The sequence below is a fragment of the Chanodichthys erythropterus genome, chromosome 16 (genome assembly GCF_024489055.1).
Source record: "Chanodichthys erythropterus isolate Z2021 chromosome 16, ASM2448905v1, whole genome shotgun sequence".
In the NCBI taxonomy this organism is placed as follows: Eukaryota; Metazoa; Chordata; class Actinopteri; order Cypriniformes; family Xenocyprididae; genus Chanodichthys; species Chanodichthys erythropterus.
In genome coordinates, this window is record NC_090236.1 from 22,198,714 (window position 1) to 22,215,744 (window position 17,031).

At 34.8% G+C, this 17,031-nt stretch overlaps 1 protein-coding gene across 1 annotated transcript in view; it reads left to right on the top strand.

Annotated features, from left to right (window-relative positions):
• The first annotated feature begins 779 nt into the window (after positions 1-779).
• Positions 780-17,031, top strand: part of ccdc18 (coiled-coil domain containing 18) — a 30,552-nt gene continuing 14,300 nt past the window's right edge. The window contains exons 1-17 of the mRNA XM_067363637.1: positions 780-907; positions 1,104-1,225; positions 2,623-2,794; positions 2,937-3,086; positions 5,385-5,494; positions 5,587-5,715; positions 5,872-5,968; positions 6,075-6,196; positions 7,210-7,498; positions 8,800-8,887; positions 9,003-9,220; positions 11,253-11,363; positions 11,460-11,591; positions 11,683-11,817; positions 12,739-12,816; positions 14,639-14,755; positions 14,870-15,037. Coding sequence (XP_067219738.1) covers positions 1,125-1,225; positions 2,623-2,794; positions 2,937-3,086; positions 5,385-5,494; positions 5,587-5,715; positions 5,872-5,968; positions 6,075-6,196; positions 7,210-7,498; positions 8,800-8,887; positions 9,003-9,220; positions 11,253-11,363; positions 11,460-11,591; positions 11,683-11,817; positions 12,739-12,816; positions 14,639-14,755; positions 14,870-15,037 — 2,217 coding nt within the window. The 5' untranslated portion in view covers positions 780-907; positions 1,104-1,124. The remainder of the gene's footprint in view (positions 908-1,103; positions 1,226-2,622; positions 2,795-2,936; positions 3,087-5,384; positions 5,495-5,586; positions 5,716-5,871; positions 5,969-6,074; positions 6,197-7,209; positions 7,499-8,799; positions 8,888-9,002; positions 9,221-11,252; positions 11,364-11,459; positions 11,592-11,682; positions 11,818-12,738; positions 12,817-14,638; positions 14,756-14,869; positions 15,038-17,031) is intronic.

Sequence of the window (17,031 nt, forward strand, 5' to 3'; positions counted from 1 at the left end):
TTTTGCCTACAAAAACGCGTCATCCCTGGGGCACTCTATAGAGAAAGAAAAGCATTTGTCAAATTCTTTTTAAAAAAGCGATTTAAACGTGCATTTAAAATGATTTACTAATGAACTTTTTTATTGTTTTATTGATCTACGTTTTAAAAAATTAATTAAATATCCCATTTCAAATTTGTCTATTTATTTATACATTCAAAAAAGATTTTTAAAATTTATTGTTTTATTGTTTTATTAAACTACATTTAAAAACAGGAATTAAATAAACAACTTTAAATATGTCTATTGATTTGCCCATATAAAAAGTGATTCATTTATATACATTTTTATGTTTGAATTATTAAATTAATTAATTTATTCTTCTTTTTATTTTTAAGTGGCACTCCTGGTCCTCCATATTTTTGAATGCTTTAAGACATTTTGCACTCAGCAGGTGAAAAAAAAGAATACTATTGACACAAATTACAGAAATAATTTGAGTAGAAATAATTTAAGAATGTCTGAAGCCCTAATTTATTTACTGTATGCATATTAAGATATTAACACACTAACGTTACCAAGAAAAAAAAATCATTCAAACATACAATTAACAACATGTTTTGGCCCTACCAATTTATTTGCTACAGTTTAAATAACTGTTGTTAACCAACATACCGTACTATGTAAATATTAATAGTATGAAACAGCAACAGACGAACTTTTACAGCTGTAATATTCGCGCTAACATTCGCGGCCGTGCACGTCAGCATTACGTCACGACTGTGAGGACGGTTTTTCTCCTCAGCCAATCAACTGACGTGAAGATGGCAGCGCCTTGTGTTTAGATCTGACTGCAGTGAATGCTAAGCTAAATCTACTGGAAATAGTAGCGTTTCTTTTGCAAAAAACTGCTGTTTTGAACATGCTGGTAAGCAGTTATTCACTAATATTGAAATACTTTGTCAATTACCCCGCAAATAAGCTGCGGAGAGCTGAAATGGATAATAGAGTGACCGTCTGCTCCTTGACAACCTGTTGAATACATGAACTGAAGCCAAATGTTTAAAGCAACAAGTGTTGTTTTCAGTTGAGTCCGTTTAAACATAGATAACCTTTATTTACAGGGTTATTTATAACAATTACCAATGTTCAAAGACAACAGGGGGTTGGTAGAGGATGTTGTCTCCTTGAGGAATCAGCTGCGATTAACAGAGAAAAACTTACAATCAGTGGGAGAACAACTGAGGTGAGGCATTTGTCTCTTGAGAATTGTTGTTGAAAGGCATTGTTCGTTTCACATGATAGTAGATCTTTCAGATATGATTCAGGATGCAGTTTTGGGTCTGTTATTTCACCCACTTCTGAGATTCTCTTTGCTGTGTTGTCTTTGTGTGTGTGTTTATTGAATAATTTCAAGTATGGAACAGCAACTTGCATAATATGAAAACAAAACATATAATACATAATACACTACCGTTCAAAAGTTTGGGGTCAGTAAGATTTTTTTAATGTTTTAAAAGAAGTATCTTCTGCTCACCAAGCCTGCATTTATTTGATTAAAAATACAAACAAAAACAGTAATATTGTGAAATATTATTCCAATTAGTTATTTACATATTTATTTCATGATGCTATGATGAATAGAAAGTTCAAAAGAACAGCATTTGTCTGAAATAAATCTAAATCTTTTGTAACATTAAACACTACTGTTCAAAAGTTTGGGGTCAGTAAGAATTTTAATTTTATTTTTGTGGGATAGAAATAAAATTAATCAATACTTTTATTCATAAATGATGAGTTAAACTGATCAAAAGTTACAGTAAAGACAATTATAATGTTAGAAAATATTCTATTTTAAATAAACTTTCTATTCATCAAAGAATTTTGAAAAAAAAATTGTACACAACTGTTTTCAATATTGATAATAATAATGAATGTTTCTTGAGCATCAAATCATCATATTAAATTGATTTCTGAAGGATCATGTGACACTGTAGACTGAAGTAATGATGCTGAAAATTCAGCTTTGATCAACGAAATAAATTACACTTTACTGTATTTTCACATAGAGAACAGCTGTTTTAAATTGGAATAATATTTCACAATATTACTGTTTTTGTTTGTATTTTTAATCAAATAAATGCAGGCTTGGTGAGCAGAAGATACTTCTTTTAAAACATAAAAAAATCTTACTGACCCCAAACTTTTGAACGGTAGTGTACATGTATATATTTAATATGTATATACAATTATATCTCCAGTAATATAAGTGTACATATGCTTACTCAGATTCTCCAAGTAGTATAAAAGAAAATCAGTGAAAGAAACAACATCATCATCCAACATTTTTGTATTGTAATACAATACTAGCTTGTTTCTTTTAAAAAAGAAAGAATAGCATGTATTATATCTTGAAAGGAAAGAGACTTTGACATGGCTTTATATAATTTGTTAAGGGATACAGTGGATGTTACAGAATTTTTACATGAATTTTTAATTTGCTATGTAGCCCACATCATCTTAAATGTTTGTTCTGATACTGTTTTGTAAATATTTACTGTGATATTTTAATATTAATAATGTTTTGGTAAAGCACTATTGTATAGTTTTATCGTTGTATTTTTAGCATTTCACTCATTTCAGTCAATCAGGAAATGACATCGTTGGTGAGGATAAAAACAGGAGTGCCGTGGATGAATTCCCTGGTCGTCTTACATTAGAGGACCTTCAGAAGCCTGACCCTGGACAACCGAGAGGAGTAAATTTCCACACTGAGCAGAAGGCATATGCACGTATATCTTCCTGTGACTGCAGGGTAAGACACTGAAAATTCAGCAGATAAATAGACTGAAGTATTGTCACTTTTAAATGCTTTTTGTTTGTAAAGTAGACCACAAAACCCTCTGACTTCAAAGGTTTTTGCCTTATTTGAGATGTGTTTTTGTGTTTATCTGTAGTCAGACAGAGACATGGACACCGAGTCGTCTGTTCTCAGGAGGAAGCTCAACACCATCAGGCAGGAGAACTCTTCTCTGGTCATGGAGAACAGGCAGCTTATCAGTGACATTGAAGCTGCTCAGCTTGAGTTAGCCAGCTCAAGGTCCAAGGTAAGACTCCTCACATAGCCATTGGTTATTATTGTGTCAGATTGTGATACTGTGTTGAGTTTTAATGGACTTATGTACGAGGTTCACTACTGTTCAAATGTTTGGGGTTAGTAAGATTTTTTGTTTTTGAAAGAAGTTTTGTCTGCTCACCAAGGCTGTATCAAAAATACAGTAAAAACAGTAATATTGTGAAATATTATTAAAATTTAAAATAACTGTTTCTATTTTAATATACTGTATTGTAAAATGTAATTTATTCCTGTGATCAAAGCTGAATTTTCAGCATCATTACTCCAGTCTCCAATGTCACATGATCCTTCAGAAATCATTCTTAAAGGATTAGTTCACTTTCAAATGAACATTACCCCAAGATTTACTCACCCTCAAGCCATCCTAGGTGTATATGACTTTCTTCTTTCTAATGAACACTCTCGAAGATATTTTAATAATTATCCTGATGCATCCAAGCTTTATTATGGCAGTGAACGGGACCCACGAGTATGAGCTGAAGAAAGTGCTTCCATCCACATTCATCCATCATAAATATGTGCTCCACATGGCTCCGGGGGGTTGAAAAAAGGCCTTCTGAAGCAAAGTGATGCTTTTGTGTAAAAAAAAAAAAAAAATCAATATTTACCAAGTAATGAAGTAAAATATCTAGCTGCCGCCAGACCACCATCCGTATTCAAATTACGAAGAAAGTGCATCCTCTGTGTAAGGGGAGCAGCGGTACTTCCCACACATTTTACAAGATAAGATATTTGTCAATGACACTCAGGATATAAATCCCCCGACATCGTCTTGTCAGTCATCTCTCCTTACTATCTTCACGTGATAAGTGAAATCTGATGTACTGTAGTGTAACCGAATACTGTAGCAAGCCTAACCATGTCCCTTATTTATTAATCATTCATTACTCTATTTCAGTACCTTTCCAAATTCGGATTTAGGCTTCGGGCCCATCACTAATTATCAATGATGAAAACAGTTGAAAATTTTCCTGATTCTTTGATGAATAGAAATTTCGAAAATACTGTATTTATTTGAAATAAAAATCTTTAATGTCTATAAATGTCTGTATTGTCACTTTTGTTCAATTTAATGTGTCCTTGTTGAATAAAAGTATTAATTTCTTACTGACCCCAAACCTTTGAATGATAATTACCTGTTAATTTGTACAGTGTATAAATAGCATGTTTACTCTGAATCCATAAGCTGACATCATTTATATAAATGAGTGATGTTTACGAAATCAAGCATCACAATTACTCAAACTTAGGTTAAGAGGTTTGAACAAACTTTAAGTAAAAATGATTGTAAAAGTAATCCATACAATTTGTGGTCTATATTTCAAAAGTCTTCTGAAGCCATATGATCATTTTTGTTGAAAACAGACCGAAACATGAAAATCTAGACCAAGGGTGTCCAAACTTGGTCCTGGAGGGCCACTGTCCTGCAGAGTTTCACTCCAACTTGCCTTAACATACCTATCTGGGCTGTGTTTCTCAAAAGCATTGTGAGCTAAGTTTATCGTAGAGACCATTGCGGCAATGGTTCTAGTATCTAGAAGTTTCTAATATGCCTAGTAAGAACTTGATTAGCTGCTTCAGGTGTGTTCTTGGGGTTGGAGCTAAAATCTGTAGGAAAGTGAGCAGGATTGGACACCCCTGATCTAGACATCCACCTAAGCCAGGGCTGTAGAGTTTAGCTCCAACATTGATCAAACTCACTCTCCTGCAGCTTTCTAGTAATCTTGAAGACAATAGGTGTGTTCTACTTTAAGACGGCTCTACATGCTTTCGAATCGCTCTTGCAGTACTTTGGTGCCATACACTGATCGGTCTGCACAGCGCGGCTTCAAGGCAAACACACCTCTTGATTACCTTGTTCAGGTATGCTTGATTAGGTTTGAAGCTAAACTCTGCAGAAAAGTGGACCTCGAGGGCCAGAGTTACCCGCCCTGACCTAAACAATCCTTGGCACGTTCATATGAGAAGTAGTAAAGTCTGATTCATTAATGAATCGTTCTTTTGAGTTGGATTTTTCAATTAATCATTGGGCCATTTCACAGTTGGTCTGAATGATTTGTTGATAATACACTGAGTCACAGTAGTTAAACTGAACTCCTTAGTGACAAGCTTTAAATGGATTATTGTTGGCATGAAATAAAAATTAAGAAATTTTGATCCATTGATGTCATAACTCAATCTTCCGATGAAACAACTGTTTTCTCTCTGTATTGTTTGCAGCTGATGTTTATATTATACATGTTATTATTAACTGTCGTTTGTTGTATAGATCCGTATGTTGGGATCCACTGTGGGAGCCAGGACTTCCAGTGTGTCTCACATGAAGGAGCAGATTCTGGGTCTAGAGGCAGAACTGGACACCCAAACCAAAGCTTTAGAGTACGTGCATCTACTCTACCACTCACATCTTCCTAGTAAAATCAGATGCTTTTCTGTCAGATATCTGGAGCAGCATGTTCTTGTTTCTTCAGGACTGCTGAGCAGAAATTGGAAGAAAGCGAACAGACAGTGATGCAGAGTAACAGGCTGGTGGAGAAGCTCAGAGATGAGCTGAGAGTTGTTAAAGCCGAGTTAGCTGAAAGAACACGTCTGGGGAAACGGTATGAGATTAGTTATGCTAATGAAAACTTCACAGACTAATTCATCCTGGGAGCAGTAATCGCTTTAAGCTGGAATTACCTCAAATGTACAAGAAGTCTTTTTGTAATTCCTGAAACACCACAGCTTAAAATTCTCTGAAAATGTTTCTTTCAAAGTGCGGAGCAACAGAGAAACCAAGCGCTCCGAAATGCAGAGAGGCTCACGGTCACCTTCAAAGAATACAAAGAGGATGTTTCTGAAAAACTCAAGACGGTAATCTGACTACTTAAACTGATTCATACAGTAGGAATCATTCTGTGTGCTGAGATATTACTTCTTTTCCTGTTGTATGTATCATACATGTCCTGCATTGTTGAAGGTGTTGGAGAGTGAAGGCCAGCTGAAGGTCAGTCTGATGGAGTGTGACCGTGAGCGAGAGGAGCTGGAAAGGAAGTGTGCTGAGCTGGAGAGAGAAAAGGAGAGTCTACGTCACAACTTTTGGTAAGAGAGCGTTTCATAAGCTGATCTGTGTTGTTGTGGGCTATGAAGATCATTCATCAATGATAGTTAATGTAATGTCAATAATAATATACATTACCGTTGGTAAGATTTTAAAAATCTTTTTGAAAGTCTCTTATGCTGACCAAGGCTGCATTTATTTGATAAAAAAAATCAGTAAAACATTATATTGTGAAATATTACAATTTATAATATTACAACTGTTTTCTAGTTAAATATATTTTAAAATCTAATATATTCCTGTGATGCAAAGCTGAATTTTCACAGCATCATTACTCCAGTCTTCAGTGTCACATGATCCTTCAGAAATCATTTTAATATGCTGATTTGCTGCTTAAGAAACATTTCTTATTAAGCAGTTTTCAACACAAATAATATTTTTTTTTCAGGATTTTTTTGATGAATAGAAAGTTCAAAAGAATTTGATATAGAAATCTTTTGTGACATAAAAAGATTTAACATTTTTGCTGTCAGTTTTGATCAATTTAAGTCATCCTTGCTGAATAGAAAAACACTTTCTAATGAATCCTTTCTTTAATATTAGTATTAATATAATAATATGTTGAGGTAACATGGACAAACTTTTTAAGATCAATATTTCAGTATTTTAATAAGAAAATATTTCAGGTCAAAATCTATATAGATATATAAGGTAAAGTGTATACACTGCAAAAAAAAAAAAATCATAAGTATTTTTGTCTTGTTTTCCAGTATAAATGTAAATAAACATACTGAAAACAATATACTTGATAAGCAAAATGTCATAAAATATAGTTTAAATTTGCTTATTTTTTGTACCCCATTGAATTTTTTTTGTTGCATTTATGCTTAAAACAAAATTCACTCAAAATATTAAAAAACAATGTTGTTTTTCCATTAATGTGACAATCAATTTTGCAACGATACACATCATCTAATATGTCCATCATTTATTAGCTTTTAGACTATTTGGAAAAGATAAACTGCTCATGTTAGCATTTCTGTTCTCTGATCAGTGAGCTGAAGGAGGTTCACAGCCGCTCTGAGTCTCTCTCTGCTGAGAGTGTGCAGCTGCAGTCTCAGGTTCAGCAGCTCTCAGATCAGCTGAAACAGCTGCAGAGGGAGCTGGCTGAGAAGGAGGCACAGCTGCAGGAGGTGGCAGGGCTGAAGAGAGAGAATGAGGATCTGCGGCTCCTCACGGCCTGTCAGGAGCAAAGGGTGGCTCAGGCCCACAGAGAAAGAGAACAGGACAAAGCTGAGCTTGCCAGCCTAGAGAGTGTACTGGACTTATTACATCTGAGAGAGGTGCTGGAATACACACACATACATACATTCTAAAGAAAATTAATTACATTTACAATTTTAATTTCAATGTGCACATTTAAAGGGATAGTACCCCTAAAAAATAAATCCTGTCATCATTTACTCACACTTATGTTGTTCCAAATCGGTATGACTTTCTTTCTTCTGTGGAACACAAGATATATTTTGTTCATATGTTGAAAGTCATTAGGGTCTAAAACAGTGGTCTCAAACTGCCAGCCCGCAATTAATCTCAAAAATAAAACATAATCCGGCCCGCTAAATTATTATTATTCCCTAGTTGCTACCTGACTGCTATGCAAAGTCGCCGTTCTATGGGGGTATATCGCGTCACATAAGTGGCCGCGCCGCATTCTTCTTTCCATTGCGCTTTCGCTCCAGTGGCGTCTGTCGTTGCTATGCAACCATGAGCCGAGCTCTCAACAGCGTCGCTTCTATTATGAGCGCACTTGCCTAAATCACAGTAAAAGCACTCGACTTTAAGTCACGAGCGTCGTTTAAAACCACCGAAACGCGTCCGATGCAACCATTAAAAGTTACAGATGTTCAAACGGCATCTTGGACAAATGTGTCTCAGCTGTGTGAGCGCGAGTGTCTGTCAAGAAACAGAAGAGAAATGTATTCAGGGATTGTATTTGTTCAGTACAGTGTTGTTTAGTGCAAGATTTTAATGTTATGTAAGCTAACATAAAGTAAGGGAAAATACTTCCACTAAATGTTAAAAACTAATCATGTATGTAACAATGTGAGCTTTTTATTTTTTTGGCAAAATAAAGTTGATATAGCTCCAGTTTTTTGTTTATTTCTGACCCCTCCACGCCACAAGTTTTGCTGGTTTTGTTCCTTAATTACACATGTTTTTATTCCATCCACCTTGTTGGATGTGAGAAGTTGCACCAGACTATTGCAATTAATAGTATTATATTAGTAATAGTATTATATAATTATATTACACTCTGTAACAATGAGAGAGAGAATGCTGTTTACATTTAGTATGGTAAATAAAATATTTATAGTATAGGTATAAAAACATTTTAGTTGGCCTAATGAAAGTAAATGAGAAATAATGCAAAGGAAAGTACATTTTCTGAAATGTTGCGCTTTCTTGCGCTTGAATGTTAATATGGTCCTCGTATGAGGTGTCAATCACAGAAATGGCCCCCCACCAATTTGAGTTTGAGACCCCTGGTCTAAAACATCATTGGACCCCACTGACTTTAGTTTTATGGACAGAAACAGTTCTTCAAAATATCTTCTTGACTATGCATTGACTTGTGTTTCAGAATCGGGAGGGTGCGCTGTGTGTGAACCCTTGTTTGCTATCCACACTGCCTTACACAAGCACCACTGAATCCCTCAAACACAAACCAGGTGAGCATCTAACACACACAGTACACTGAGACTGTCCACCTTCACTTATCCATGTTTCTTTTCTATTTTGTAGTATTTTACTGGACAAACTTTAATCACTTCTCTGTTCATGTAGGTGAGCGGTATCAGAAGCTGTTGGCAGCGCTTCAGATGGTTGAGAGAGAAAAGACCCGGCAGGCCAGCGCTGCTCAGGGACTACAGGAGAGACTGACAAGAGCCCAGGAGGAAATCTCCTCCCTCCAGACCTCCATCACAGAGAGATCATCTCACTACCAGCAGCTCCACAATCAGCTCCTGGACAAGGCTACTCAGGCCACCTCCTTAGAGAAAGAGGTAAGCATCCCATCAATGTAATTGTACCATTAAAAACACTCTTTGCTGGCTGCACACACAAAAAAGTAAACTTTTAATAAATCACTGAAAAAGAATCACAAACTCCTGAGTTTGAATGATTTTAATGAATCATTTGGTAACACTTTATTTCAATAGTCTACTTTATACAACTTTGTCACTTTATGACTACTTTATGTCAACTTATTCTACTAACCCGAACTATAACACTTAACTCTAACCTAACAGTTTACTACAGTCTACTAATACTGTAATGAGAGTTAGTTGACATGTAGTTGACAAGTTACTTATAAGGGGCTTTCACACCAGAGGAACCTTTTCGTAGTTCCTAGAACTATTGGCAGAAGTACCCATAATTTGCCGTGTTCACACCACAGGAACTAGGAATGATTTTAGTTCTAGGAACTTCTTTTTCGAGGGAACTAAATTAGCTCCTACTTCAGAGTAGGGTCTAAACCAGCACTATAGGAACTACCAGTGACCAAGTTTAAAGGAACACTCCACTTTTTTTGAAAATAGGCTCATTTTCCAACTTCCCTAGAGTTAAACAGTTGAGTTTTACCGTTTTCGAATCCATTCAGCCGATCTCCGGTTCTGGCGGTACCACTTTTAGCATAGCTTAGCATAGTTCATTGAATCTGATTAGACCGTTAGCATCGCGCTTAAAAATGACCAAAGAGTTTTGATATTTTTCCTATTTAAAACTTGACTCTTCTGTAGTTAAATTGTGTACTAAGACCGACGGAAAATTAAAAGTTGTGATTTTCTAGGCTGATATGGCTAGGAACTATACTCTCATTCAGGCGTAATAATCAAGGAACTTTGCAGCAGTGCAATGATATTACGCAGTGCCCGTGAGCCCCTGCTTGCACAGGGAACGTGCCTTGCAACCATGGAGACGTTTGTGAGAGACGCTGCGTAATATCATTGCACTGCTGCAGCCATGATACGGCAGCAAAGTTCCTTGATTATTACGCCTGAATGAGAGTATACTTAGTATAACTCTTTGGTCATTTTTAAGCGCGATGCTAACGGTCTAATCAGATTCAATGTACTACGCTAAGCTATGCTAAAAGTGGTACTGCCAGAACCGGAGATCGGCTGAATGGATTCGAAAACGGTAAAACTCAACTGTTTAACTCTAGGGGAGTTGGACAATGAGCCTATTTTCAAAAAAAGTGGAGTGTTCCTTTAACCAATCGTTCTTGTCAATCTATTAGAGAAGTTACTAAACCATAAGTCATCGTAACTTTCATGTCTCGAAATGAACAAAGAACTCAAAAATTAATATGTGTATGAACTACTTTTGGAATGCATGACTGATGCATGACTGCATCAAATTTAGAAACTGAAGCGTATAAAATAACATTCCTCTTGTATCATAAGTACAGTGTGTGTGTGTATTGTGCATGTGTGTATTGTGCATGTGACAGGGTTATTATCTTTAGCTAAAACCATAAATGAACATTTTCGTTACATGAAATAAAATAAATGTTAACTGAAATAAAATAAAATATAAAACATATAAGAAATAAATACTTTTACTCAAGAATGATCAAGTGACAGTATACTTTAAATAACATTAAAGTATAAAGTTTTTTTTTTTTTTTTAATTGTAATATTTTACAATTTTACTGTATTTTCGATCAAATAAATGCAGCCTTGGTGAGCATTTCAGACTTTCAGAAAAAGGGTTAGTATACCTTTCAAGTATACCTTTTTTCCCCTACAATTGCCCATTGTTTTAAATATGCTGGAGGTCTACCATGTGATTGATTCTGCCCCCCCCCCCCCCCCCCCTTTTATTTATTTATTTATTTATTTTATTTTTTATATATATATATTGCGTCAGTTTTCTGTCTTTTGTATATGCTTTTTTTTTTTTTTTTTTTAAATAACCAGAATTTAAGGAGAATACCTGTAAACTGTTTGTGCATGACTGTTTGTGATAAAAAAAAAATAATAATGCTGGAGGTATGGTAACTTAGTCTAACCGACTGACTGTGTTTATTAGCTAAAAAAGAAGAGTTCACGTGTAACTGTCCTGGAGAAACAGCTACAGGAGAAGAGTGCTGCTTATTCGCATGCTGTAATGAAGACCAGCCAGCTTGAACAAGACCTTCTGGTAACATTTCAACTCACAAAATATCACATAAAACAAAGTGTGATTTTAAGATAAAACGGCAAATCTATCCTGTTCTCTGTACCTGTGTTATATTAGGAAAAGACCAGCAGTATTCAGCACTACCAGTCAGTCTTGAACAAGAAACAGAGGGAATATCAGCAGACTATAGAGAAAATCAAGACTGCACAGTCACACAAATGCAAAGAACTGGAGGATAGAATAGAAGTGGTACGTGTGCTTTTTTGCATTTATTAATTATATTGCGTTTCTGCATGTGTAAATCCTGTCATTGTAATAAGATGTGTGTGTTTTTATTCAGCTGCAGTTGTCTCTGGCTCAGAAACAGACTGAACTTGAGGAGCTAGAACAAAATGTGACTGATTTTCACACAGAGAAGCAGGAGTCACAGCAGAGAGCTTCTCTTCTACAGACCATTATAGATCAGCTCACTGAGGTCAGATCTCACCCTTCATGCAGACTCATCCCTCAGAGACTGTGGGTTTCAAAAGTCTGAGACCACATCGAAAATTGGGGGGGAAAAATCAATTTACACCTGGAAATAAAGATTTTTGACTATTTCTTGGTCAGTAATCAGTAAATTTGTGATTAATCATGTGACTGTATAGGCAGTCAGATGTTCTTGCTTCCAAGATGCTCTTTGGATTATTCTCAGATCTTGCTGGAGAACATGATTATCAGGGTTTACGTGTCACATTAATTTGTAATGAAAATGTTATATTAAAGAGGCCATATGATGATTTTTAATGGTTTGTATGCAATGTGCAAAATGACAAAGCTCACATAGGTCACCTAAGTCAAAGTCCAGATATTACTTCCAAAAATGTCTTCATCACATTGTGAAATATTAGCATATGGGCCTGATTCTGAGATTTTCCGAATGCATCGTGATTCTCTTTGGAAATGATTCTGAGCTTAGTTTTTAACAGCAGATGGCACTGCGTGCTTTAGAAACAGCCATACTCTGCTTGCTTCCAATTCCTTAAACAGATCATTTGAAACTTCTATAAAATAATCATTCATAAAGTTCGAAAAGGTTGAAGCGATTTACAAGGGTGTTTGCAGTGGGCTGTTTACATTAATGTCGCATCATAAAAGCATTCTGAGGTGCAAGTACTTTCTCAGACGCATGAGCGCTCTTCATTATCATTTGTGCGTGCAGTTACAAACTAGCCTAGAACGCCATCTGCTGTTAAAAAATAAGCTCACAATTGATTCAAGAGAGAATCACGATGTATTCGGAAAATCTAAATATATGCATTTTTCTTCTCTCAGACTTCTGGACTCCTGAATAACTCCATCAATGATGTGAGTTTGTGTAAATGGCTTACTGAGTATGTCTCTGTTCCTTGGACAGGATTTTGAAGCAAAATCTAAATGCAGTGAAGAGACACTCAGACATGTTGAAGAGCAAGCTGCTGAATCCGCTTCAAAGGTGAGACTGACTAACTGTTTTTTGTCACACTATGATGAGCAGAGCAGTGGTTCTCAAAGTTTTAGATTCAAAGGCGCCCATTGTTCAACATGATATTCACAGAGATTTCCTTTAATATTTCTGTTGTAATTATGACAGAGCTACTTTTTTAAAACTTTATTATTAAATGAAACTAGCAGTGTTGAAATATTAAATTAAAGCAGTAGTTTACACAAAAATGAAAATCATCATTTACTCACCCTATGAATTTCTTTCTTCTGATGAATATAAAAAGATATTTTGTAGAGTGTCAGTAAGCAAACAGTTGATGGGCCCTATTCAGTTCCATAGTATTTTTTTTCCATGCTGTGGAAGTTGGTCGGGCCCTTCAACTTTTTGGTTACTCATATTCTTCAAAATATCTTTTGTGTTCAGCAGGAGAAAGAAATATTTTATTTTTTATTTTATTATTTTATTTTATTTTATTTTTATTTCATTTCAATTTTATTTATTTCATTTCATTTTATTTATTTCATTTCATTTCATTTATTACATTTCATTTTTATTTATTTCATTTTATTTATTTTCATTATTTTATTTTATTTCATTTCATTATTTTATTTTATTTTATTTTTATTTCATTTCAATTTTATTTATTTCATTTCATTTTATTTATTTCATTTCATTTATTACATTTCATTTTTATTTATTTTATTTTATTTTATTTTATTTTATTTTATTTTATTTTATTTTAAGCCCTTTGGCTGCCTTGTATGTTGGTTGGGAACCACCATCCAAAGCAATTCATACACCATGATGACAAGTTTCAGTAACATTTTATAATAAGTTAACATTAGTTTAATTTTACTACATTAGTTGACATTACAATGGAAAATGCTTCTCAAGAATTTATTAACCTTAATTAATTTTAATTTCAGTGTTTACTAATTAAAATTAAATGTTGGATCTGTAATATTATTTAATGGACCTGAGTTAACAATTAAAATAATCAACAGTTGTATTTGTAATAACCAACATTAAAAAAGATTAATAAATACTGTAACAAATGCATTGCTCAATGCTCATTGTTGGTTTATGTTAGTTAATGCATTAACTAATGTCACTGTAAACTAATGGAACCTTATTTTAAAGTATTTTAAACCCAAGTTTCTAGTGTGCACTAATTCTGTCTTCAATGAAAGCAAAATGCTGCCACAAAGTGTAGGCATTAAATACATACGAAGGGCCAGATTTACTAAACAGGGCAAATTAGCGTGAGAGCGCAATTCCAAAAATTGATGGGAGTGGAAAGTTCTGCGGGTGATCTACTGATGACACACACATTAAAGAACACAGACACAGCCGGATAATTTCCAAAATGACCACCGCAATCTACCAAGAGCAGTGCCAATTAGCCTCTGGTTTAAGACATGCTTTTGTTGGGTGGTAAATAATGGCTCAAACCAGTAAATTGACTAGCGGAAACCTTAGTAAATCACCTTGCATGATTCATTTAAATATTCTCCTCCCATAAATTTTGTTTCTGAAAGGGAAACTCCTACAAATGCATATGCAATAAGGTCAGCCACAAAAATAACTGTCCATGCCTTTTCAGCACTAATTTTTCACTGCGTGTCTTTAGTAAATCCCAACGGTAGTTTTTTAATGGCAAAAGAGGGTTTGCACTAGTGCAGGCTATTAGTAAATCTGCCCCTTAATATTTAATATGCAGCTTTTAAGGAGGATTTTGTAGAATGACAAACTTATCATAATGAGGTTTGTTGGTTTATTGCGCCAGACACAGGTTAGGACACTGTGGTCATTTCTGTCTTGATCTTTCCAGTTGAGGAGCCTGCAGACAGAACTGTCCTCCTGTAAAGAGGAACTGAGTCATTACCTCCAGCAGATGGAGAAGGTCAAGAAACATCATGAGAGACAGCTGGAGCTGAAGAACAGTGAGGTCAGTCCCTGGAGCTGGGCACTTCCTTTTCCTGTCCTCCTGGTGAACCTTATTTGATTGACAGTAAGTGACTCCTGTTGGTTAATGTATCACTTATTGATGTATGTTTATCAGCTGTCACAGCTGCAGGAAGATCTGAGAGGGAAATGTGTGGCCTATCAGAGCTCCACTGAGGAGAACCTGCAGCTGCAGCACTCCATGCAGAACCAGCACACCATGCTGCAGGAGAGCACGTCACGCATCGCACAGCTGGAGGAGAGCCAGAGTCGGCTCCAGAGCCAGGTACACACACACACCAGGGTTCCCATGGCCGTGGAAAACCTGGAAATATCTAGGAATTTTAAAACGGTGTTTTAAATACTTGAAAAAGTTGTGGTAAAGCTATTAAAGTGAGTGAATGAGAGTGAGCTATTTGATATTACACACAACAAACCTTCAGATTTAGGTCATGTTGTTAGGCTTCACATTTAACAAACATATTTAGGTCAGACATAGAATATAGTCTGACTAGCAGACACTGTTTACTGTGAGAAACATAAAACTATATCATCACTTCTGATTGGAGTAATTGATCAAACGTAATATTCACTTTTGATCATTTTTGCATATTCAGTATTCATTATTCTGATTCATGTGCTTGTTAAATGTTGTCCTTATTAATATCTGATCAATGAATAATGAAGTCATTCATGTTTGTGAAGACATGTATAGCAGTGCCTAAGGGATGTTCTGCTCCAGCACAAAGCAAGCTTCTTTTACATTAAAAACTGTTTGTGCTGAAACTCCAAAAGAGTAATTGAACTTTAAAGTCAAAGTTGACCTATTTACTTTTTTTTTTTTTAAAGAATGTTTCATTGCTGCATGTTACTACAAAGATTCAAAGTTTGTCTGAACATTTATAATAACATCAAATGTAATAATGTAAAAATATAGCTCAAAATGAAATAACTTTTTCTCATTCACAGACCATATAGGTCTGTATTATGTTAACAAACAATATATCATATATCTATTTATATTACATTAAAATATAAAATATAAAAAAATGAATTTAATTAATCATTAAAATGAATCTAATTAAACTCATTTGTTTTGGCTTCTTTCTGGTGTGTAATGTCAACTCTTCACAATCAAAAGTTCTGTCCTACTTTTTTCCTTATTGAATATTTTGTTTCACTTGGAAATACATCACTTCACAGAAGTGCAAATGGCTGATATTAAGGAGGCTTTAATATTTTAGGATCATGCATTATTGGGTCATTCTTCAAATGCGGTGGCAAGCGAGACACAATTTGTAAAAATCATGTGTAATTTTTAAATCATAAAATTTATTGCTATATATTTAAAAAATAATTTATTATTTTATCCAGTAAAAACAAATCTTAAGGACTTCTGGATTTTAGAAATTTAAATCAAATGCTGTTCCCCAACCACTTATGTCTGTGTTGGTATGTCAGTATTTGATGTAAATTTCTGGTTTGTTCCAAAATGAGTAGGAATATGCAACTTTAAGGAATAATTTAGAAAAATAAATCACTTTATAAATTTAGTTAAAGGTGCCCTAGAATCAAAAATTGAATTTATCTTGGCATAGTTGAGTAACAAGAGTTCAGTACTTGGAAAAGACATACATTGAGTTTCAAACTCCATTGTTTCCTCCTTCTTATATAAATCTCATTTGTTTAAAAGACCTCCGAAAAACAGGCAAATGTCAACGTAACACAGACTGTTATGTAACAGTCGGGATCATTAATATGTATGACCCCAATATTTGCATATGCCAGCTCATGTTCAAGGCATTACACAAGGGCAGGCAGTATTAATGTCTGGATCTGTGCACAGCTGAATCATCAGTCTAGGTAAGCAAGCAAGAACAATAGCGAAAAATGGCAGATGGAGTGATAATAACTGACATGATCCATGATTACATGATATTTTTTGTGATATTTGTGAATTGTCTTTCTAAATGTTTCGTTAGCATGTTGTTAATGTACTGTTAAATGTGGTTTAAGTTACCATTGTTCATTACTGTATTCACGGAGACGAGCTGTCGCTATTTTCATTTTTAAACACTTGATGTCTGTATATTTCATAAACACAACTTCATTCTTTATAAATCTCTCCAACAGTGTGTAATGTTAGCTTTAGCCACAGAGCATAGCCTCAAACTCATTCAGAATCAAATGTAAACATCCAAATAAATACTATACTCACATGTAGTATGCATGACGAATATCTTGTAAAGATCCATTTGAGGGTTATATTAGCTGTGTGAA